Consider the following 22,740-nt stretch of genomic DNA (forward strand, 5'->3'; position numbering starts at 1 on the left):
TGTTTATTCCCATTCCTCTACTTATCCCGGAAAGTAAAATTCAAATGTCTCAGCTATTTCTTAATGCAGTTTGCAGATGTCTACCAATCCAGGATGACCTAATGAAACAGGATTGAAGAATTTTCCTTGTACAAGTGTCATTTATTTATTTTTTACACGGGGTGTGTGTATTATTGCGCAACTGTTGCATTGAGACATAGGATATGGTTCCCAGAATATCTCAGACTTCTACTGAATGTTGCCCATGATTTGTGATCTTGTTAGCATGCCTATTATATCATGTAGGTATTTTAGAAGTATTACCTCATTATATTTTATTATTTATTTATATCATGGCCACCTATATTTATAATTTCCAACAAGGTTTAATCAGCCCCACCTTTATAGATTTGTGTTATCTCCTGGCTCTTTTTAATTTGACTGTCATTGTTTTCTCCTGTTCACTGAGTCATCTCTTCTTTTGAGAACCATCTTTTGTTGTGTCTTAGAAGTCTTCATTCTGGTACAAGTGTTCCCACACACTTGAGTCAAACGCAGACCTCCAAAAATATATAAAGTATAAATCTGTAAGAATCAGACTGGTACAGTGCAGTATTGTATAGTAATTGGTAACTTTATAGGGACACTCATGCAGGCCACTTCAACTTTCCTACTGGATGACCCTTGGCTATTTAATGGTTGGTATCATTTCCCCCTTTCATCCTCATGTATTATACTTCTATTAAGTTTAGTGCTTTGTTTTCCATATGGCCCAAAGGCTTTTTCCCACCCAATTTCTGAAATTTGGTTTTTGTTTCTTTTCTTAAATCTCGGCTGCAGTTTGAGGGAAAGACTTCGTTTGGGATATCAGTCTTTAATCTGAGCAACGCCATCATGGGGAGTGGCATCCTGGGCCTGGCCTATGCCATGAGGAATACGGGAATCACCCTCTTTGTGTGAGTGTAACTCCCACAGCATGGTACCCAGGAAAAAAAAATCCACAATCCAATGGGGAGGAAGCAAGTAGAAATTCAGCCGCGTTTTCCACCTGTGGGTCTGCTGCTGGATGGATTGTAAGAACTAAATCCCAAGCAGGGATTGGATGGAATTTGTGAATTCAAGTAGGGTTGGGCTAGAACTCAACAGTCCAGTTGAGGATTGGAAAGAGTTCTCTTTGTCTCCATGGAAGAGGCATTCCAGATTTGTTCCATTTCTGTGAAAGAAGCATTGATTGGGCTGACATTCATTGTTGTCCTTCTTCCAGGATCCTTTTGATCTGCATTGCTTTGCTCTCCTCCTATTCCATTCATCTGCTGCTGAAGTGTGCTGGAGTTGTTGGTAAGTCACAATTCAGGAGACTCCATAGCATTTGTTATGGGGCACAGGGTGAGACACTGACCTTAGCCATACTGCTCATTGGGGGTAGAAATAAAACTAATAGAATGCAGGGGTGTATTCTACTAAGGGATTTCAGAGTGGTGTTCAGAATTTTTTTGCTGTTGTTAGAATCCACGTCTTCTATCAGTTTGGATCATTAAAAAGTCTTGTTCTCCAAGGGCTGTGATCTAACAAGAATTAGTGCAGGCTGTAGATGCCTTGAAAACTGGTTTTGAAATTGATCAGTGGGCCATACAGGAAGCTGGACTGGCATTCAAAGATGGCTATTTTTGTTGCGCAGCCAGATTGTGTCTGAAGAGCACAATTTGTCCTTAGGACATCATTATTACCAAGGAGCTGCATGCTTTTTTAAAAACTCAATATGTTGAGGAATGTGTCGATTCCTACCGTAACTGGATTGTTGAGTGTGTTGACTGCTAGCATAAAAGGAGCATAATTTTGAACAGTGGTTAAGACTGATAGTGTTATCACCCTAGAATTACAAACCAACCTATCTGAACCCTTTCTCTCTCCTATTTAGGAATTAGAGCTTATGAACAGCTGGGATTGAAGGCCTTTGGCCATGGGGGCAAAGTGGTGGCTGCTGTCATAATTTCAATACACAACATAGGAGGTAAAGCTTTCCCACTTCCCTGTTGGGTCAGAAAGGGATAACAAAGCGATGTATACTTGCATATATTTGCTTCTGATAGCTGGGGTGTGTGTATGAAGTTCAAGGAAGAAGGCTGAGTAAAGGGGCATTGTGATCTTGACTTCTACAAACTGATGGCAATGATGATTTTTTAAAACCAATATCCAGTGTTCAGCCTGAGGACAAGGGTGGGCAATCAAATACCATCTTACTGTTTTCACTCTTCCCCAAAAAGGACATTCAGGGGATCCTGACAGCTTTCTCTTTTCACAGCTATGTCCAGTTACTTGTTCATTGTTAAATCTGAACTGCCACTTGTGATCCAAACCTTCTTAGGGCTGACGGCAAACAATGGGTAAGCAAAACTCACTGCTCTTCTTCCTCCTTCCTTCCTGGGGTTGATGAGTTCCCCTCCCCTCTCGACTTGTATGGCTGTATGACTCTTGTGTATTTTAATTACGTGTATTGTGTTTGTATCCCCTTTTCCCCTTTTGAGTTGTTCGCCGCCCTGAGTCCCTCCCGGAGAAGGGCGGCATACAAATAAACTAAATCTTAATCTTAATCTCCTAACTGCGTTCTGCTTGAAATTACACAGAGCAGATGAGCATGCAGCAGTTCCTCAATGAGAGAAGGGGAGGGAGGGAGGGAGGGAGGGAGGGAGGGAGGGAGGAAGGAAGGAAGGAAGGGCTGAATTATATCAGTTTCCCCATATTTGACACTCTTATTTGTTGGAGTATAATCCACATCATCTTATTGTTTTTGTTATTTTTCCAGGGTTAAGTGGTTAATTAGGGGTTGCTGCTACCCTTTGGGCATTCTTCAGCCATAGCATGCTAAATCTAGGGTGATTTCCAGTTGAAAACCTCCTGGATTTTGACAATGTACAGCACGGTTTTAATTATTCACCAAACATGCTTAACCTGTTCACTGAGTTGATCCATTTATTGTATTTGCAACATGCATGGAACATAAACTCTCTAAATAGGTTGGATTCACATAATATATTACTGCACCAGAAAACCTAAACAAGATTCATTCTAATCAAGCTTAGCATATTAGATGAATGGATCTACTATCTGATCTAGTTAAGTTAGTTTTGTGACCTCCAGGTAAAACCCAACCAAATCCACAATTATTTCAGGACTTGAACTCTTAATAATCTTCCCTTGTGGAGTTAGTTTATGGCCATTGCGACCTAAAATGAAATTAGAGATGGTATGTATGTGAGGGCCACACCTCTTTCCCTCCTCCTCTTTCACTCTGCGACAGCCCCCCTTTTTTTCCAGAGCTGTTCTAAGGGGTTTCTGAGTGGTATTATGGAAGGAAGCAGCTGGTCTTTTTGGCTAATTTTTCCTTCTATAAATGGATCTTCGGGGGCTTGGTGCCTTATTCACATTCCTCCCCTGATCAAGAGAATTTGGGACCAAGCCACAGTGCTCTGTTGCTTGCAGGACTTAAACTCCCACTCTCAGAAACAAGACGGGGGAAGGAGATACAGAGATTATTCCCTTGTGGATCATAAACTCTCCCCTGAGTTTCCATTTAGGAGTGGAAAATAACTTCACCACAAATTGTGCTGAAACGCTATTGGATGTCATCTTGGGGCATATGTTAGCATTAAAATCCACTAGTATTTATCTTTCTCCCTGTACAAGTTGACAACCATGTCTGAAAGAAATACATTGTTGAAAGTTGGAAGGAAAAAGCGGCAACTGTATTTAAAGGAGATTTACATTTAAATAGCTTGTATTTAAGGCCATTTATGTGTAGAAGGACAAGGATTTTTTTTTTCATTTTTAAAAGGCTACTAAGGCTAAGCAATGTGTTCATGTGTTGTGTAAAAATTGGGAAGATATTTAAAAGCATTCCTATGTTACAAGATGTTATAAGAGTAAAAAGTTATGACATTTTTGCGTGTACTATTTTAAACTGTAAAAAAAGTTGTTGAACTGGAATATTGCCATGTTACCACAGACAGTAAAGTGGTCAGAATTTCTAGAGTAAATTTATATATGTCAAAATACAACTCTGTGATGCTATCTCATTTTTTTCAGCTTTAAATTGGGTAAATGTGGAAGTGAAGCCACATTTCAACTTTGCCTGTATGTCTTTTAAAAAAAAAAATCTCTGTTTTTCATGTGGACTGGGATAAAAATGGAAGAGGGAAAGATTTGTAAAGTAGCCTTCAAACTTAAATTAGGTTATGTCAATACCATTGCACTCCAGTTCTTAGCGTAAGATCAGTTCTTTAACTGATCTTATGTTTGTCATTAAAAGTTCTGTTATGAATGACAGACTATTTCTTTATTGCAAGCGGAATATCACTATTTTCATATTAGGATATCATAATGGATTCAGGAGAACTTCACTTCCTCCTCTGGCTAAACACCTGTGAGAATGTCCTTGGTTCCCACAGGAAAATTTTATTGTTTTGGCTACAAAACCCTATCTAACTATTTCCCCCCTCCCTCCGTTGTGTGGAAACCCTGAAAGCCTCCAAGACGGCTTCAGCCAGGTTCACTTCATAGTTGACACATGAGTGGTGGGGGAGCGTGTGTGTGTGTGTGTGCAGAGCTCCATGCAAGTAAAGCTGCGTGCATGCTCGCCTGCTGTAGCCCAGTTCTGAACGGGCCTCAGCTCATAATGGACCATGCCACTACCTCTGGAGACCTCTGGAGGAAAGAGAGGGTGGTTAGGATGGAATAAAGTTTGAGGAAGAAATCTGCCCACTTACAGGAACAGGGAAGGGTTTGTTTCCTTGTAATAAAATGCTTAACAGATTGGTTGGACACCACTACAACTCTGCAAATAATCAGAAAAGAAAAGAAATGGCATAGTGCAAGAGAAATCTCAAATCACTTTGGTCATTCACTGCTCACTTATTTGCATATTGTCATGCTTCTGAATGGCTTCTGAATTTCTGACCAATCCCATGAGGGCTAACTGTAAACATACAAATTTGTAGTCATCAGTAGGAAAGCGTTACCTCTATCCCAGCAGTTCCTCTCAAGTCTTTCCTAATCTTGGCATCTGCAAATGCATGGATGTCAGTTGTAAAAATTCTTAGCAACAGCTGCATTGGCTGGAGAATTTTGGGATCTGAAGTTCATGTACTTGGAGATTATTCAAGCTGGGGAAAAGGACATTTTGGTGTCTTTCATACACTCTTGTAGAGTCAATTTGGTGTAATGGTTAAGGCAACAGGCTAGAAACCCGGAGACTGTGAATTCTAGTCCTGCCTTAAGACACAAAGCTGAATGGGTGGCCTTGGGCTAGCTAGTCACTTTCTCTCAGCCTTAGGAAGGAGACAATAGCAAACACTTCTGAATACCCTTGCCAAGAAAACTATGGGGACTTGCCCAAGCAGTCTGAGAATTGGACACAACTGGACGAGAGAAAAAGAAAAACACTCTCTTTATCAGTGAATCCTCTGTCCTTGATTCCTCTGGACGACTGTCAATTGTTGTCGTTGGAAATAATGACCTAGTGGGGCTGACACCTAAGTCTTGGCTCTAACAGGGACACAGTTCTTTTCCATGTACAAAGTACAGCATCTGTAGAGTTCATTTTAAAGATTTTTTTTTTTTTAAAAGATAGGGCAGGTAGCATTTGGCTAGTTATATTTGCTAACTAAAATAAATACAGATTTAAATTTGGGAAGGAAAATGTCAAATAGCCAGATGCAAAAGTGTACTCCATGCTTTTCAGTCCATAATAAAAAGGATTTTTTAAAAAAAGATAAAAAGGATGAAAAAAGATGGCACCTGCGAAGAGTCAGTCAGTCTGTCTGTCTTGTCCACACATAGGACGTCTTTTTTTTGCTACTGTTCACTCTCTCTGGGTGTGTGTGAGAGAAAAAGAGAGTGAGGTAACTATAATGTTCATGGATTCATCTAACTGTTGTGCTTTATTTTCAGCGAATGGTACATGAACGGGCAAATTTTAATAGTTGTCGTCAGCGTTAGTGTCATCCTGCCCTTGGCTCTGATGAAACATTTAGGTAAGTGACAGAAAGTGTTTGTCCTGTGTTCTGCTTGTGCATGCTTGGATAAATATTGCCTGATCATGTGTATGTACTTTTTGCGTCACTGCTGGTTTTCTACCTTAAGAGTTCAAGGCAAGATTGTGTCACTTCAGTCAATGAGTTGAGGCATATACAACAGTGCTACCCCCAACTGGAGGGAATCAGCATTGCTTCCTATGAGGATCTTCTGTTGACATTGATCTTGCAACCTATTGTTGCAGAGAATTATTTAGGGCACAAAAGGATATTAGCAGAAAAGCGATATTCCATGGGGTTGTTTTTCCCCCCAGTATGTGCATTGCCAAATTCAATTGCATTGACTTTCCGAACTGAATTGTCGATTGAATTTAAACTGTGGGCTCAAATCTAATACATCTAAATCATCTCGTGCTGACAGAAGATTTTCACCTGGGTGCGCTTGCATTTTTATTATCTGATTGAATAAATTAATACAATCATAGAATGTAAGGGTTAAAAAAAATTCTGGGAAAACCCTCTAATCCAATCTCTCACTAAACGTATTAATCGAATACAATGGCATTGAATTCATCCAATTTGAATTTAGTTGATCACCCATGTCATAAACTTAATATTCAAAATTAAATCAATCCTTCCACACCCAATAAACAATTATACAATTTATGTAATAAATAAGTGTAAATTGAACAAAGCCCAATATATCAATTTGTTAAACATATACTAAAAAAGTGCATTTTTCCTGGCTGCTTTATTTCTGTTTTCTACACTGGAATTTGTTGCTTGCAATTGTTAAAACATCCTCCAAGGCTGAACTCTGCACTTTTTCTCTCAAATTTTCCCTGTAGTATATAGATGTTGAATTGGAGAAGGTCATTGCATCAATTTAGAACTAAGGACACCGTCCTATTTGTATTGTTTTAAGAGCAGATATATCTAATTAATGGCGGCTTTCTTTTCCATATTTAGCTTTCTTTGCTGTAAAATCTTTTGAGAGGCTTTTTATGAAGATCCTGTACAAAAGTTTGATGCAATTCCTTTGTTCCCTTCCTTTTTTTCACAGGTTATCTTGGTTATACCAGTGGACTCTCACTCACCTGTATGTGTTTCTTTCTCATCTCGGTGAGTTAAATAATTCCCAGAAATGCTGGGAAAGAAAAGGTGCCAGATTTAAATAGGAAATATGTGCCACAATATTTTCAGAGGTTTTCAATCAGAATAGAGCTGAAAAGGACCTTGGAGGTCTTCTAGTCCAACCCGCTACTCAAGCAGGAGACTCTATACCATTTCAGATAAGTGACTGTTCAGGCTTTTCTTAAAAACCTCCGGTGATTAAGCCTCTACAACTTCTGAAGGCAAGCCATTCCACTGTTTTAATTGTCCTCAATGTTAAGACAATTAACTCCTTAATTCCAGGTTGCTTCTCTTCTTGATTAGTTTTCATCCATTGTTTCTTGTCTTGCCTTCTGGTGCTTTGGAAAAGGTGTAAAAGCTGTGTGTTGTTGTTGTTTTTTTGGCTGCTTTATCTCTCATTCACTCTTTCCTAATGCTCACCATCCATTTCCCATTTCTGCCACAAAGGTAATTTACAAGAAATTCCAGATCCCTTGTCCCTTTAATGATACTGTGGTGGTCAATAGCACCATGGAGTCCAGTCATGATATCTGTAGTGCTGAAGCCTTTCCTCTCAATTCTCAGGTTAGTATGAAAGTATCTGAATCTAGTGAAATTGAACATGTTAAGATTAACGGTAGAGCAGGGAAATACCATTTGGCTATATGAGGCCTGCAGAATCTGCTTGTTCAAGTGAATTAATGGACTTTTGTCTGCTACCATGTTCTAATCACATAGGTTTTGTGCCTGAATGTGTACTTAAAGCTCAGTCTCTATGGCCTCTTTACCCCAGCATCTTAATCTCTATGACATATTGCCTCCCCCCCTGCTTTTATTGAAGTACATCTAGTACTAAAGTCAGTGGAATATGGGGGGGGGGGGCAATAGGATTCCTAAATTATTCCTAGTAATTGTACTCAGAATTATAGATTTTCTTTGAGAAGGGGAACAATATTCTGCAAGTATAAAATTCTTTGGTAACTTTTGAAGAAGCTCTTTAGGCTATACCCAGATTTTTCAGGGATGCATGTAGCTTTGAGATCTCAGGTTGTGTACGTATATAACAAATCAGGAAGCAACTGTAAAGTTGATGGAGGAAGAAAGTGCAATTGACAAGATAGATTTTTTTCCCTTCCCATTTTGCCTGTAAAATATATATAGTGTAATGTATTTATAATTCAATGAAAATTACCATCTGCATTTATAAAGACAAACCCTGCTTTCTAATTTTAATAATAAGGTTTTCTGTAAAATAGTCCTACTGCTCTGTATTTACTCACAACAACTTCAATATATGTACGAGAAAGAGCAATCTAGAAATTATGAGTTCCTTCTGCTTAGAACAAAAACGGAACTGTTTTTTTCTTTTATTTTTCTAGACTGCGTATGCAATCCCCATCTTGGCATTTGCCTTCGTTTGCCACCCAGAAGTGCTTCCTATTTACACTGAGCTGCGCAGGTGAGAAAACTTGACAGCATTAGTGGAAAGGTTCTGAATTTTCTGAAAGAATATGTGGAATAGCAGGAGGACAATATGCAAGATAATTTGAACTTTGTGGAGGAAGAAATGCTAAAAAAAATAGCAATAGCAATAGCACTTAGACTCATATACTGCTTTACAGTGCTTTACAGCCCTCTCTAAGCGGTTTACAGAGTACGCATATTTCCCCCAACAATCTGGATCCTCATTTTACCCACCTCAGAAGGATGGAAGGCTGAATCAACCTTGAGCCTGGTGAGATTTGAACTGCCAAATTGCAGTCAGCCAGCAGTCAGCAGAAGAGCCTGCAGTACCGCACTTTAACCACTATGCCACCACAGCTCATAGATTCACTTAGTCATTAGATTCACTTAGTCCCAATGAAAAGTGAGAAGGGCAGTGCTGGACAGGGAAGAAACAGACATGGTTAGCCACACTATACATTATTCCTAGTTTTCTAGTGTTATACCTTCCAGGTTTGTGATCTACAATGTCTGTTATCCCTAATCTGTTAGGGGTTATAGGAATTATTGTTACAGCAGATTTGAGGATAATACATTGGAAAAGGCTCAAATGAAATAATTTTCTTTGGGACTCTTTCAATTATGGTGGGGGGACAGAAAGAAAGAATGGAAGAAACATAGGAGAGCAAAATCCATCTTCTTAAGTTTAGGAGGTCATTGGGGGCTAGTGCTTTCGCACCCAGAGTTTGACATCATCACAGCAAGCCCCACACATCTGTTTCAGTCATTTTATGGGTGGTCATGGCTTTGGGGGAAGTGTCACGATTCCCTGAGAAAGATAGTCCTGATCCCTGACTGATTTGATGAAATAACACAAAATTGTTCAGGATGTGGAGTTTTTGTATAACATCTACCCAAAAGTCTCTTGCACTAACAAAATAAAATAAAAAATACAGTGGTCTTTGTCAGGCAAGCAGCAGCTTCATGCCTCACATGTAGTTTGTGGCTGAGAGATGCAGCAGGACCTCAAAAATGCAGAGTTATGGCCAGGTGGACCAAGCTCAAGATTGTGAAATGCAGATCAGAAATAGGCAGGCAAAGTATGCACTGGTGGTAGAAAGGGTAATAAAACGGAGGTTATTCCCCCCTGTTCTCCCAGGGTAAATGTACATAACCTGAAATAACTATTAGGGGATTTCCAAAGAGTGAAGGCTTAAGTGCTATCAGTCCAAAGATAACCACTTCATTTTTCCTGCTTTGTGGATGTTTTCTTTAAAAAGAAAAGAAAGCAGGCAAAGCTTAGATGGGTGGTAGCTATTGAATACTGTCCTTTGGACTTCCCTTTCCTCCCTGGCTGAATTCCAAGAAGAAGCAGAGGGATTATTAATGGGACTGTGGATGGTGTGTTTTGTTCACTGAAACACTGATGTGAAGGGCAAGTCTAGCAGGCAGTGAGGAGAAGATGAAGGACTTGCTTACAAAAAGCTGCAAATGCATTGTTCCCTGCAGAAAATAAAGCCTCTGGCTTGCAGTTTGGTAAACCACCTTCGATTCTGGAACAGTAATCTGGATTTCGATATAGTACCAGGTGGAATGCAGGTCTGGGGTTATGGAATGGAATAGAAACATGTAGCATGGCCCTTTAGGTTCCCGTAAGGCCTCACTTTGGAAGGAAGCCCTCATGGGAGCATACTTGGTAGGTTTCAGCAGTAAGAATTAGAAGCCCAACCTTCTGATCAACCTTCTACCAACTCGCTCATCCATTCTGTGAAGGAACTGGAGACCTAATTAAGTTTTAATGAGGTCTGAAATTTGTGTCTTGCTTAGGGCTTCAAAGCGTCGAATGCAGAGTGTAGCCAATGTCTCCATCCTGGCCATGTTTTCCATGTATCTGCTGACAGCTATCTTTGGTTACCTCACCTTTTATGGTAAGGGACAGTTCCTCTCAGGAGGTACTATTGGGGGTGCCACTTAATTCTCTTTCATACACAGGAAAGGAAGAATTTCCCTCTTTGATTGACCTCCATGGCTACAAGAGGTATGATGCTTAATTGTTACATGCTGTCTTTGATTGTAGTCCTTCCTTTTATATATGCAGAAGACAGACTGGAAATAATAGAGACAAAGCTTAAGCATAAAGCAATTGAATATAACTAAAATATCCTCTGATTAAAACATATAATAAAACTGAGAGGGTTTCTTAAATTTTCCATAGAAATCATGGAAGAAAAAAAATATCTGCTACCTGTACGCTTCACCTTTCTTTAAGAAGCAAAAAAGTCATAAATGGATCTTCTCCCCTCTCCACGGATGGGAGATATTATTCAGCTGGCTTCACAGAGCTCTTTCTCATCACATTTGAAAGAACAAATGAATTCCCATTTGCATTGGTTGAGTCTGGGTATTTCAGAACAGCTGTACCTCTAATGGTCTACTCTTTCCCAATAGGAACATATTTGGAAAGGAGAGGAACATTTCAGAATTCTTATTTTCAGAAGTCTCACCTCTGTAGAGATGTGAAATGCTTCTTCGTGTAGTGCATAAGCAAAATATTTTCGTATCTTATGCTTCCTCCATTAGCATCTTCTTTTTTTGTGCAAAAGCTGAAATAAAAGGAGTACATATGCCATGTTTTTTTTTTTAACATGCAAGCAATAAGATAAAAATACCCTCTTAAGAATGTGTATATATCATAACTGTCAGATCCAATGGCAACATGACCTGCTTCCAGCCAGTTTGCAAGACCTGATTGTTTTCCATGCAGTTCCATCTTTGGACTAAAGGCAGCACATAGGCTGAATTTGTTTCTTGAAGATGTTTCTACTTGAACCGTTCCTCACATTACCAATGAAAAATATATAGTCCTTTTAAAGGAGGGCAAGAAAGATACTGCAGATCACTCACATCCATTTCTCACAAACTTTGCAGTGAGACGTTCATGAACGTTCCTGAAATGTCTGGTGCCTTTCATTCTCCAACTAAAAATATACACTTCTGAGCAGTAGTTGCGTTTTTAAAGCTTGTACCAAGAAAATTATTTAAAACACTTTGTCTCTGGGGAATTAATAGAACAAAAAACATCAAATTAAAACAGGACATTTGGATTTTAAATACGTTTTTAAGCATAGATGAAGAACAAGTAAGGGGAGCTACATATACAGTTACCATATATTAAGGCAATTGAAATTCTAAACCATTTATACATTTTATCAATATCTTTTTAATACAGTGGAACCCCTGAAACAGGCCAAGCTTATATTGATCTGCAGAGGGTAGCAACTACATGATCTTAGTGAAGAAGTAAAAGATCAGAGAAAGGAAGAATATGCAAGAGCTACAGTGGAAGTTGTGTTTGTATGCAATTCTTGTAAAGATTCCATGATTCCAGAACCTCATCTGGAAGTGCTAGTGCAGTGTTTCTCAACCTTGGCGACTTTAAGTCCTGTGGACTTCAACTCCCAGAATCCCCCAGCCAGCGAGAGCTGGCTGGGGGATTCTGGGAGTTGAAGTCCACAGGACTTAAAGTCGCCAAGGTTGAGAAACACTGAGCTAGTGTCTGAAAATATTCTCTTAAATACCAGGGTTTATATATAAAAATTACAGGAGAGTTAAAGACCTGGGGGTTTTGTTTCTTTTTTTCTCAAAATTTTACAGCAAAAGAGGAGCGGCCTTTTAGTGGTCAAGTGTCATAAGTAATATTGAGGCTGGGGCAGAGGGGGCCACAAAGGGATTGGGGTTGCGTCTCATATGTCAAGACGGAGTTTGGAGAGTTTCTTCCTTTGTTTATTTGTTGAGCTGTGACTACATACCTCAGGATTTGCATGAAAATTTTATTCTGTTCCTCGTCTCAAAAGAGAAAAGGGAGAATGAACTTTCAGTAACCTGATCCATAGGGGATTCCATAGACATCCTTTCCAAAAGAAATTAAGGGAACACCTGTAGCTCTGAGCCGCAGGTGTTTCACTCCTGTTCTACAGCCTCCTCCTTTCGATATCTAAATGCCTTCCTTCTGTTTTTGCCAGAGAATGTTGAAGCAGAGATGTTGCATACCTACATCAGAGTTGACCCTCTAGACAAGCTTATCCTTTCGGTGCGATTGGCTGTACTCCTAGCTGTGACTCTCACTGTGCCAGTGGTTCTGTTCCCGGTAAGATCTTTCTCTCCCATTGTAGCTTATAGTAGCTTACCACCAACCCTCCTCAATCCTAGGTCAGCGAGCTGTGTGTGATTGCTCTCTTTTCTGCTCTTCAGCTCCAGTGTCAAATCTGGAGTTGGCAAATTTAAGCCACTCATAATGGGAATGGGTCCATACAGTTTTTATTGTGCCTAAATTTGTGGAACACAATACTTATAAATATTCTTACCATGTTTTCTCCTGCTTTAATTTCCCATCCTATTTCTGAATTGTAGAAGCTCATTGTAATCAAGGGCCTTTCCTCTTACTCTGAGACATAAATAGCCAAAAGGCAGAAAGACTGATAATAAAAAGCAAAACACCATTGTAGTTTATTAGAATGATACAAGCAGCTTCGTGTAAAGTATTTCCATAATGATAGCTAGTAAACCACATTTTAGCCAAGGCTGTGAACTCAAGTTATCTGATTTGTGGTCCAGCCCAGAAAATTGATATTGATAGTCCTTGCTTAGTGACTGCCTCCTCCAACAACTGTTTGTAATTGCAACAGAATGAAAAAGTAACTTTGCAACCAAGCCTCACATTTATGACCTCAGGTTTGTAAAAGAAAGAAAAAAGCAGAAGTAAGATCATAAGCATAGTCACAGTTTCATTTACCGACCACTTCGCTTAATGACTGATTTGCCAATTGCCAATGTCAATTTTGGTTACTAAATGAGGATTACATGTAATTGAGTAAACTATGATTCAATTAATCAGGGGTGAAGGATGTTGTGTGAACTGAACAGTGTGCTTCAATCTCCCAACTACACAATTATTTATATGCTCTTACGTAGAGCAGGCATCTCTGTACATAAACCTCTTTGCTAAAGCCACCCTGTACTCCTAGATCCGCAGAGCCATCCAGCATTTGCTATTCCCCAAGAAAGATTTCAGTTGGATCCGTCACGTCATCATTGCCTTCTGCCTTCTTTTCATTGTCAACCTCCTTGTCATTTTTGTGCCAAACATCAAGGATATTTTTGGAGTCATTGGTAAGCATGGGGCACTTTTCTACCTATTTGAGATTGAATTGTAGCAGTGGATTACAGCAATACAGCCAATGCTGCATTGGGAGTTTTCATGGGCTGAAGGAACAGAAATCTCAGCAACTCAGTTCTAGGAACATGTAGTCTCCTCATTCTTTACCAGCATGATACATGTAATAGTCGAGGTCACACATTGTATTCATTTGAACTATAGTTTGTTTAAAAGAATATATTGAAACGTATCTTGCATACGTTGACTATAGAAGTCTTTGCCTAGCATTAAATGACAGTGAAGACAATAATGAGGTGAAACCAGAGGTGGGTTCCTACCAGTTTGCACCTATTCGGTAGAACCGGTTCGTCAAATCTACCGAACCGGAGGTTCCACCAGTGGACCCGGAAAGCAGGCCACACCTACAGAAGAGGTTCCAAACTTTTTTGAAACCCCCCACTGGTCCTTGGATATGATTATTCTACACTATCATGCTCATATTTATAAAACTCAGTGCCTCTGTGAAAGGTAAGGATGACTACTGCGTTTGTGGTGCAATCAGAACATTGCGTGTGTTGAAGTTGTTTTAACGCAAACCAAAGATGCCTTTTAAAAAACAAGTTTACATCATATTCTTATGCATGCCAGTGCTGTGTGTGAGGTAATTTAAGGTGGTTCTGACAAGTGTCATCGGCATCTTCGTATCCGGTCACATGGGCGGCAAGCCACTCCTATCCGGTCACATGGGCGGCAAGCCACTCCCACAAAGGAGGCCACACCCACAGAGTAGGTTCGAACAATTTTTGAAACCCACCTCTGGGTGAAACAGACACGTTTGTGACAAAGAGTTATAAACAATACAGTTGGTTCATATTATACTCTTTCTTGCTACTATATCTCAGTTCCAAATTTTGCTCCTGCTGTTCACAAGTATTGCCCATTCCAGGATTTTAAAAGCATGTTTGCTAAGATTAGTACAGATCTGGAATATGGAGGGTAGAAACAACTGGTAAGGTGATGTTGAGTAGAACAAACGGGTAGCAGGAAATGAGTTTAGGATTACTCCCATGCCTCTTCCTCTCTTCTTCTCCTCAGCCCCATTCCCTAGAGACTTCTTTTTTTCTTGATAGTCACGCACATTAAGTAAATTGCTGAAGAAGGACTTGCCTGACTGGGTTGTTTTCTTCCTCATTTGGAGTAGACCTGCAGAATTCAGAAAGTTGTAGGGAAGCAGGGAAACAAGCATTGCCACCTGCAAATTAATACATGTTCTGAGCCACAGCTACACGAGATGTCTGATTTTGTCAACTTTGTCCCCTTGTCCCTCTGCTTAGCAAATGAACCCGCATTTCTGCCCACTGGAGTTGCATGCCGGTAATTGCCTTGGACAGCAAGATGGGGCGGCATATACATTTAATATATAAATGATATTTTTGTATGCATTAGACAATCTCCTCCTGGGAGTGGGGAACTTCCATTTGGAGATGAAGGTTAATTGTGGGTAAATTGTATATAGGTTGTCCTGGACTTAGAACCACAGTTGGGACCAGAATTTGCGTTGCTAAGGAAGATCTTGAGCGATTTGTGCTGGATTTTATGATCTTTTCGCAATGGTTGTTAAGCAAATCACTGTGATTTCTAAGTGAATCACATGGTCATTAAGTGAATCTGGTTGACCCCCTCATTGACTTGCTTGTCAGAAGCCAGCTGGGAAGGTAACAAATGGCAGCCACATCACCTTAGGATGCTGCAACCATCGTAAGTACATGCTGATTGCCAGGCATCCAAATGTTGATCACATGACCGTGGGAACACTGTGACAGTCGTATGTTTGAGGACTGGTTGCAACTAGTAACATTTTTTCAGTGCTGTGGTAACTTTGAACGACCACTGAAAAAAAATGGTTGTAAGTCGACGACGGTTTTATGTTTACTAAAGCCGCTCAAGTGTAATTGTGGTACGTAGATTTTTAAAACATAGTTCAGACTGTTTTGGCAAAGTGCAAAACAGAAAATGGCCAAATAGGTAAATGGATCTGAAGCCTTAGTGCCGCTCACCAGGAAAGGCATCTTGGCTCTTCCCAGCTTCTCCTCCCAATATAGAAAACAGGGTTATGGAGTTGACAGCCTTTGCCTCCAGAAGAAACTCAGCTTTTAAAAATAGCTGTAGGCTGTCTCATTTCATTTTATGGTTCTGGGCTTATAACTTTTCACCCAAAAGGATCGAATGGATCAAATACATGCTGATTATAGGAAGGTATGAAAACACTTCAAGTATGAAATGATACTATCCCACTGTACAGGAAGCTTACCAAATCCATCCATTGATTTTTCAAGCCAGTATTATTTATAATGGCTGGATTCAGGCATCATGCCACACTGTAACTGACAAACTTAAAATAAGTTAAAATATTTAGGCGTTTAAGTTTTTTTTTTAGATGATTAGGTGCTTTTTGATTAAATATTAAAATACAGATAATCAGTGCTGAGAAGGATAGATTACAGAGCTATTTTAGTCTAGGGGTTAAAGGTAGTTACGGCAATCAGTTGAATAGAAAAAAAAGTGTCTTAACAGAATATGTAGAAGTAAAATAAGAATTCATTCAGACCACAAGGGGGCACTGACCTACTACCAACAAAAATATCTCGCTTTTAAAAGGTCAGTAGGGCGGAATCTTTGAATGTTGGGTTCAAACCAGTGGTGGGTTTCAAAAATTGTTCGAACCTACTCTGTGGGTGTGGCCTCCCTTGTGGGAGTGGCTTGCCGCCCATGTGACCGGATATGAAGATGCCGACGACACTTGTCAGAACTACCTTAAATTACCTCACACACAGCACTGGCATGCATAAGAATATGATGTAAAACTTGTTTTTTAAAAGGCATCTTTGGTTTGCGTTAAAACAACTTCAACACACGCAATGTTCTGATTGTACCATAAATGCAGTAGTCATCCTTCCCTTTCACAGAGGCACTGAGTTTTATAAATATGAGCATGATAGTGTAGAATAATCATATCCAAGGACCAGTGGTGGGTTTCAAAAATTTTTGGAACCTCTTCTGTAGGTGTGGCCTGCTTTCCGGGTCCACTGGTGGAACCTCTTCTAACCGGTTCGGTAGATTTGACGAACCGGTTCTACCGAATAGGTGCGAACTGGTAGGAACCCACCTCTGGTTCAAACTGACAGAAAAGACCATGCCTTTAAACTGTGCACACACAAAACAATGTTTGAACTTTTTGTAGTTCTAACTAGGCCTTTATTTTATTTACAGCCAAGAAATAGACCCCGTGCATTGGATTTTTCCATTTCTGACTCAATTTATTCGATTTATAGTTCGATTCCATTTTAATTTACAAGTTCTTTTTTTATTTTCTGAAAGTTCCAAGGATTGATTGGGTAGTGAAGAACAATGATCTTTGCTTTCTCCTCTCCATTGTGGGCCACTGTTTCTTGATTGCCTTCCTTGCACCAGGGAACTGCCTGCAGTCTCCCAAAACAGTAATCCCAAATTCTCCTGGAGAAAGAGGGAGGGGGGAAAATGTGCTTTTGCATGGTGCCAAAGCCCATAACTAGGGATAGATATGTATTAGGTGAAGTAGTGGGTTTCAAAAATTGTTCGAACCTACTCTGTGGGTGTGGCCTCCTTTGTGGGAGTGGCTTGCCGCCCATGTGACCAGATGGGAGTGGCTTGCCGCCCATATGACCGGATATGAAGATGCCGACGACACTTGTCAGAACCACCTTAAATTACCTCACACACAGCACTGGCATGCATAAGAATATGATGTAAACTTGTTTTTTAAAAGGCATCTTTGGTTTGCATTAAAACAACTTCAACACACGCAATGTTCTGATTGCACCACAAACGCAATAGTCATCCTTACTTTTCACAGAGGCACTGAGTTTTATAAATATGAGCATGATAGTGTAGAATAATCATATCCAAGGACCAGTGGTGGGTTTCAAAAATTTTGGAAGCTCTTCTGTAGGTGTGGCCTGCTTTCCGGGTCCACTGGTGGAACCTCTTCTAACCGGTTCGGTAGATTTGACGAACCGGTTCTACCGAATAGGTGCAAACTGGTAGGAACCCACCTCTGATTAGGTGTATCTGAGCCAATCTGCTTAGGGCTGGGAGGAGAGCTGTCGCATTCTGAATGCTGGGTAGTTATTCACAACATCTGTGTTCTTTTTTCTCAGGCGCCACATCAGCCCCCAGTCTCATCTTCATCCTTCCTAGCATTTTCTACATCCGAATTATCCCCAATGAAAAAGAACCACTACGATCAAGACCCAAAATCCAGGTATTGACAAGCAGATGGGTGGGGGATGTACAACATGGGAGTTATACTAGAGAATTGGAAAAAAGGCTTCCTTAAAGGCTTAGTGCAAGAGCTCCAGTGGGTTGGAGCTTATTCGGGTTTCTGTCCAAGTTCCTTTGATTTTCTCAATCTTTAATCACTGCAACAAGATGAGGTGGCAGTTTTGCACCCAGAATTGGCATGAAGGCCATGGGGAGGCGTTTTGGAAGCTAGGGCTGTTGAACTCAAGGTGATTGGGAGGTTGCTGGACAGATGGGATAAGGAACGTTTTCTTAGAGATTTTGTTTAGGTTGCTGTGGACTGTTCCATCCTGAAAACTGTGAAAAAAGATATTATTATGAGGAATTGTGATTCATGAATTGTCTTTCTCCCTCCACAGGCTGCGTGTTTTGCTGCCCTTGGTTTCATTTTCATGGTGATGAGCCTCACTTTTATCATCGTTGACTGGGTAACCACAGGGAAGAGCTCTGGAGTGAATCACTAGCGAAGCCCACTCCTCACCCCAAGAGACCAGGTGGTTCTAACCAGGGAGACCATTCAGTGCCAGAGAAACAGTGGTGCCTTTTGCTGTTTATCCTCACTTATCCTGGAGACACCATAATTACCTGTCCCAACACTTTGGAGAAGTGTTGGAAGCCATCCCTTTGGTGCTATGGCAATGCAAAGTAATTTGGAACATCTCCGGGGCTTCACTACAGCCCTTCTAAGATCTAGGCCTCTAAATCAGAGCCTCTGAATTTAAGCTCCCTTCATTTGCTGGCTCCTATGGTAGCAGCATTATTTTCCTGGCCTTCGTTTTGTTTTGTTTTTCTCCCTGTTGATATTGTGCCATCACCAACAATTGCATGTGTCGGCAAAACCACGTGGGGTTTGGTTTGGGTTTTCTTTGCCCAGGATTATCGTGCTGCCTCTCAACAAGGCTTAGTTTGCCTTTTTCCTCTCCCCCCCCCATTCTTCTTTTCCTCCTTCGCCTCCACTGTTACAGAAAGAATCTCAGGCTGGTTTGTCATCATTTGTCACTGTACCAAATGGTGCCTTGATGTCTCAACAATTGTGACTCCTTTGTTATCCAACATGGAAGAGGGTGGGGGCTGGTTGCTATGGAGGCATAGTGTCTGATATCACTCAGTCTCCTGCCTGATATCACTTAAGGCCACAGCAATGATAACAACTGACAGCGAAGGAAACGCCATGCCTCGATGGGTGTTGATCAAAGCAACGGACAATCTAATTTATTTGCTCTTATTTAATTTCGACCAGGCTACCAGACCAAAGAATATAAATAACATAGCCATCCTAATGCCTATTTAATCCATGCCACGATTCCAGGTTTTTCTGACATAGATGAGGTCTGGGAATCGAGGGAGGAAGGAGAACTAGGGACCCTGGAATCCTGGAAATTTTCTTCCACCTAAGGAGGCAGAGCAGAATGGATCATTTCGGTGCAGCGGGAGACTCAAAGACTCCCTGCTAGCGGGAGGGGAATGCAACTCCCTCAAATTGTGGGAGAATGTTGTTTGCTGTCTCTTGTCTCTGAATGATGCTAGGTTTTTCTCTGAGGCTATCCAGAAAAGTGAATTCTACATACACTACAACACCATCTGGTGATTTCCCATTGGTGCATCTCCCTGGGCCCCAGGGATTAAATTTCTTAGTGCTGCATCTGAGTTTAGGATTCCATTTCTGAAGTATCTGAATGTGAATTCTGCTCTTATGGCTGAATCCGCTCTTATTGGCTTGGTTAACTTCAAATGGTGCTGATAATGCAAAATGATAAGAGCCTTGATTGAAAATTGTTGAAAAGACACTAAGGGAAAAAAAATGCTAACAAAGAGGCTGTACAGGTGGTCCACAACGTACAACCACAATTGAGCCCAAAATTTATGTTGCTAAGCGAGAAATTTGCTAAGTGAGTTTTGCCCCATTTTTATGACACTTCTTGCCATATTTGTTAAGTTGTTAAATTAGTAACACAATGGTTAAGTCTTGTCAGAAGATTTGCAAAAGGTGATCACATGACACACACACACCCTTCCCCAGCACACTGCAACAATCATAAATGTGAGGCAGTTGTCAAGTATCCGAATGTAAATCAGGTAACCAGCTGCAACGGACATAAGTGTGAAAAATAATCATACGTCACTTTGTTCAGTGCCGTTGTAACTTTGAACATTCACTGTTGTAAGTTGAGCATTACCTGTATTTGCACAGTATACTTAACCAAGCCAATTACAAATCTAATGGCCGAATTTGCATAAAATGCTACACATGACTAGTTTTTTGTGGTTTTACTATGTTGCGTGAACCCACCTAGTTAGTTCAGGGCTCAGTGTGTATGTGAAAAAGAGTTAATTGAGAAAATAAATTAATTAAGTGACCAGTTTAAGTGTGATACAAGCCAGCAAGGCATTCCTAGATATTTTTCCCTTTGGAACTGACACACCAGATTTGTTTTTCCTCAACATCTGTACAATGATGTCTTAAATCTTTGTCCTCCAATATATTCCCTATGTAATTACTGCTTTTTTCACTTCAGAGATACTGAAGTGGAAATGAAAGAACAATGGTAGGTTAGTTTTGCTAATCATGAATCACCTTTCGTCTGCCTGAACAAGTGTAGTTTTGTTATGTGCAATGAAATTATCAAGGAATTTGATAAATTAGAATGCATATGTATTTCCACACATATCTCCCCTGTCATCTTCATGGTCACTGACATGAATCATTTAAATTGCACTTTTCAGAATTCTTAAAAATATTCTCCCTCCCCCTCCTTTCCCACCACAATAGCACTTATATTTAAAGATAGTTTAACAAAACTAAATACTGCTATTCCAGCAGAATATGCCTCTTTATTTTTGTATTTTGAGACGCTTATGTGTAATTCACCTTTTTGAGTCATTGAATTAGTCACGTTAAAAGGGGTCATAGTAAAAACTTGGGAAAGTGTTAAAGAAGCTTTTAAGTTGAAAGTTGATACTTTCCTGTGAATTGTTAGTCCTATAATTCTGAAGATTAAACACCCCCTGAATTATGGATCTTTCATTGCAATGTCCCTTGACAGTGAATGGGTGGAAACTAAATCTTTTGGTAGGAAGGTAGTAAGCCCAGCCTGACAAACATAATCTTTGTTCCATTATTCATCTTTTTTTAAAATAATCTCTAGTTATTTGGTATCTTTCTGCCTTTTGTTCCCTTTTTATTTATCTTTTTCTTATACAGAAATGACAGAAATTTTAGGTATACATTTCATCAAGTGTTAATACTTCTTGTAGCAATGCCTGATTGCTAATTGCTTGCTCACACTTAAAGGTTATCTTTTTAAATGCACTTATATGACATCTCTGATAAAAACTAATCTAAGAAAGCCTGTTAGATCTAAGGGAGCTTGCTCCACTCTCAGAACTCTCAGGAATGTTCCTCTTTTTATAAAAATTCTCTTGTAATCTGAACCTTTGGCTTGGATCATAGCCTCTGAAACAGAAAACAAATTTGATCTGTCATCTTCACAAGACCCTTAATCATGACTCTATTATACCACAAATACCTCAGCGTGATTTTAAAAATGAAAGAGAATGGAAGGGTTCCCTTGATCACCTTCTCTCTAGTTTATGTAATAAGTTCTGCATTATCTACATTTATTCTTCAAGGTTTTTTTTAGCTTTTATTTTCTGCTTCTTGTTTATCAGTTAAATAACTATTAGGGATTCAATATTTTTCCATTGAGAAGGTGAGATTCTGGAGGACCTAATTGAATGATATGAGTTCCTTTAGATCAGTGTTTCCCAACCTTGGCGACTTGAAGATGTCCGGACTTCAACTCCCAGAATTCCCCAGCCAGCAAATGCTGGCTGGGGAATTCTGGGAGTTGAAGTCCAGACATCTTCAAGTCGCCAAGGTTGAGAAACACTGCTTTAGATAATAGTTGCGCATTTTCTTCTGAGCAACATAAATCGCACATCGTAGCTTTGCTCTGCTGATTGTCATATGCTAAATAAATAAATCTGATTAACCTTATCTACTTTGAAAAGGAAATACTCTTAGAAATACATCAATGTGGTACACATGTTGTCCAGAACAATATTCATTATTTGCGCTGCAACATACTTAAGACAGTACATGGAGCAGCTCTCTGCCTTTTTAAGTTGACAAATAGAAAACTTATATTACATTAAGATAAGTGACTTGTATCTTTACAAAAGGGTGCATATGCTCAGCAAAAATGAGAGCACTGTTCCAAGGTAGTAATACTACTAGGTCTGTGCCTCTTAAAATGCTTTCTCTGCACCCACCCATCTGTAAAGTATACAGTACGTGAGTTAACTTCAAATGGTTTAAAATGTGCTGAGATAGGATCTGTAAATAGAGATATAATCATTGGAAATCCTGCTGGTACATTATAATAATTATCCAAACAATTTCAGCAATATTATCTTATTTTTGGTCATTCCAGAGGGAATACCCCTAGCTTCCCCCTCCCCCAAATAACCTGTTACATCATTCATCTTGTCTTCCTGTTAGAATGAGAAATTGTCACAAGACTTTCTTTAGATCATACTTTCTAATGTATGCAAAACCTACAATCATGGCCAGAGTATTCTGTTTATTGAATTTGTATGGTGTATTACAAAGTAAGCCCCATGTTTGGTACCTTTATCTTCTGCTAATTATCTGGTAATATAATTGAACTTTGAAATTCTAAA

General features: G+C 39.8%; 1 protein-coding gene across 2 annotated transcripts in view; it reads left to right on the top strand.

Moving 5' to 3' along the window:
* Positions 1 to 21,376, top strand: part of SLC38A5 (solute carrier family 38 member 5) — a 41,324-nt gene extending 19,948 nt beyond the window's left edge. For both annotated transcript variants that reach the window (XM_032212052.1, XM_032212053.1), the window contains 13 exons: positions 820 to 935; positions 1,244 to 1,317; positions 1,898 to 1,990; positions 2,282 to 2,363; positions 5,926 to 6,008; positions 7,072 to 7,130; positions 7,590 to 7,706; positions 8,501 to 8,580; positions 10,392 to 10,492; positions 12,587 to 12,711; positions 13,589 to 13,733; positions 17,916 to 18,019; positions 18,417 to 21,376. In XM_032212052.1, the coding sequence (XP_032067943.1) occupies positions 820 to 935; positions 1,244 to 1,317; positions 1,898 to 1,990; positions 2,282 to 2,363; positions 5,926 to 6,008; positions 7,072 to 7,130; positions 7,590 to 7,706; positions 8,501 to 8,580; positions 10,392 to 10,492; positions 12,587 to 12,711; positions 13,589 to 13,733; positions 17,916 to 18,019; positions 18,417 to 18,521 (1,284 nt within the window). In that variant the 3' untranslated portion in view covers positions 18,522 to 21,376. The remainder of the gene's footprint in view (positions 1 to 819; positions 936 to 1,243; positions 1,318 to 1,897; positions 1,991 to 2,281; positions 2,364 to 5,925; positions 6,009 to 7,071; positions 7,131 to 7,589; positions 7,707 to 8,500; positions 8,581 to 10,391; positions 10,493 to 12,586; positions 12,712 to 13,588; positions 13,734 to 17,915; positions 18,020 to 18,416) is intronic.
* Positions 21,377 to 22,740: the final 1,364 nt, after the last annotated feature.

Source organism: Thamnophis elegans, chromosome 2, assembly GCF_009769535.1.
Source record: "Thamnophis elegans isolate rThaEle1 chromosome 2, rThaEle1.pri, whole genome shotgun sequence".
Classification (NCBI taxonomy): domain Eukaryota; kingdom Metazoa; phylum Chordata; class Lepidosauria; order Squamata; family Colubridae; genus Thamnophis; species Thamnophis elegans.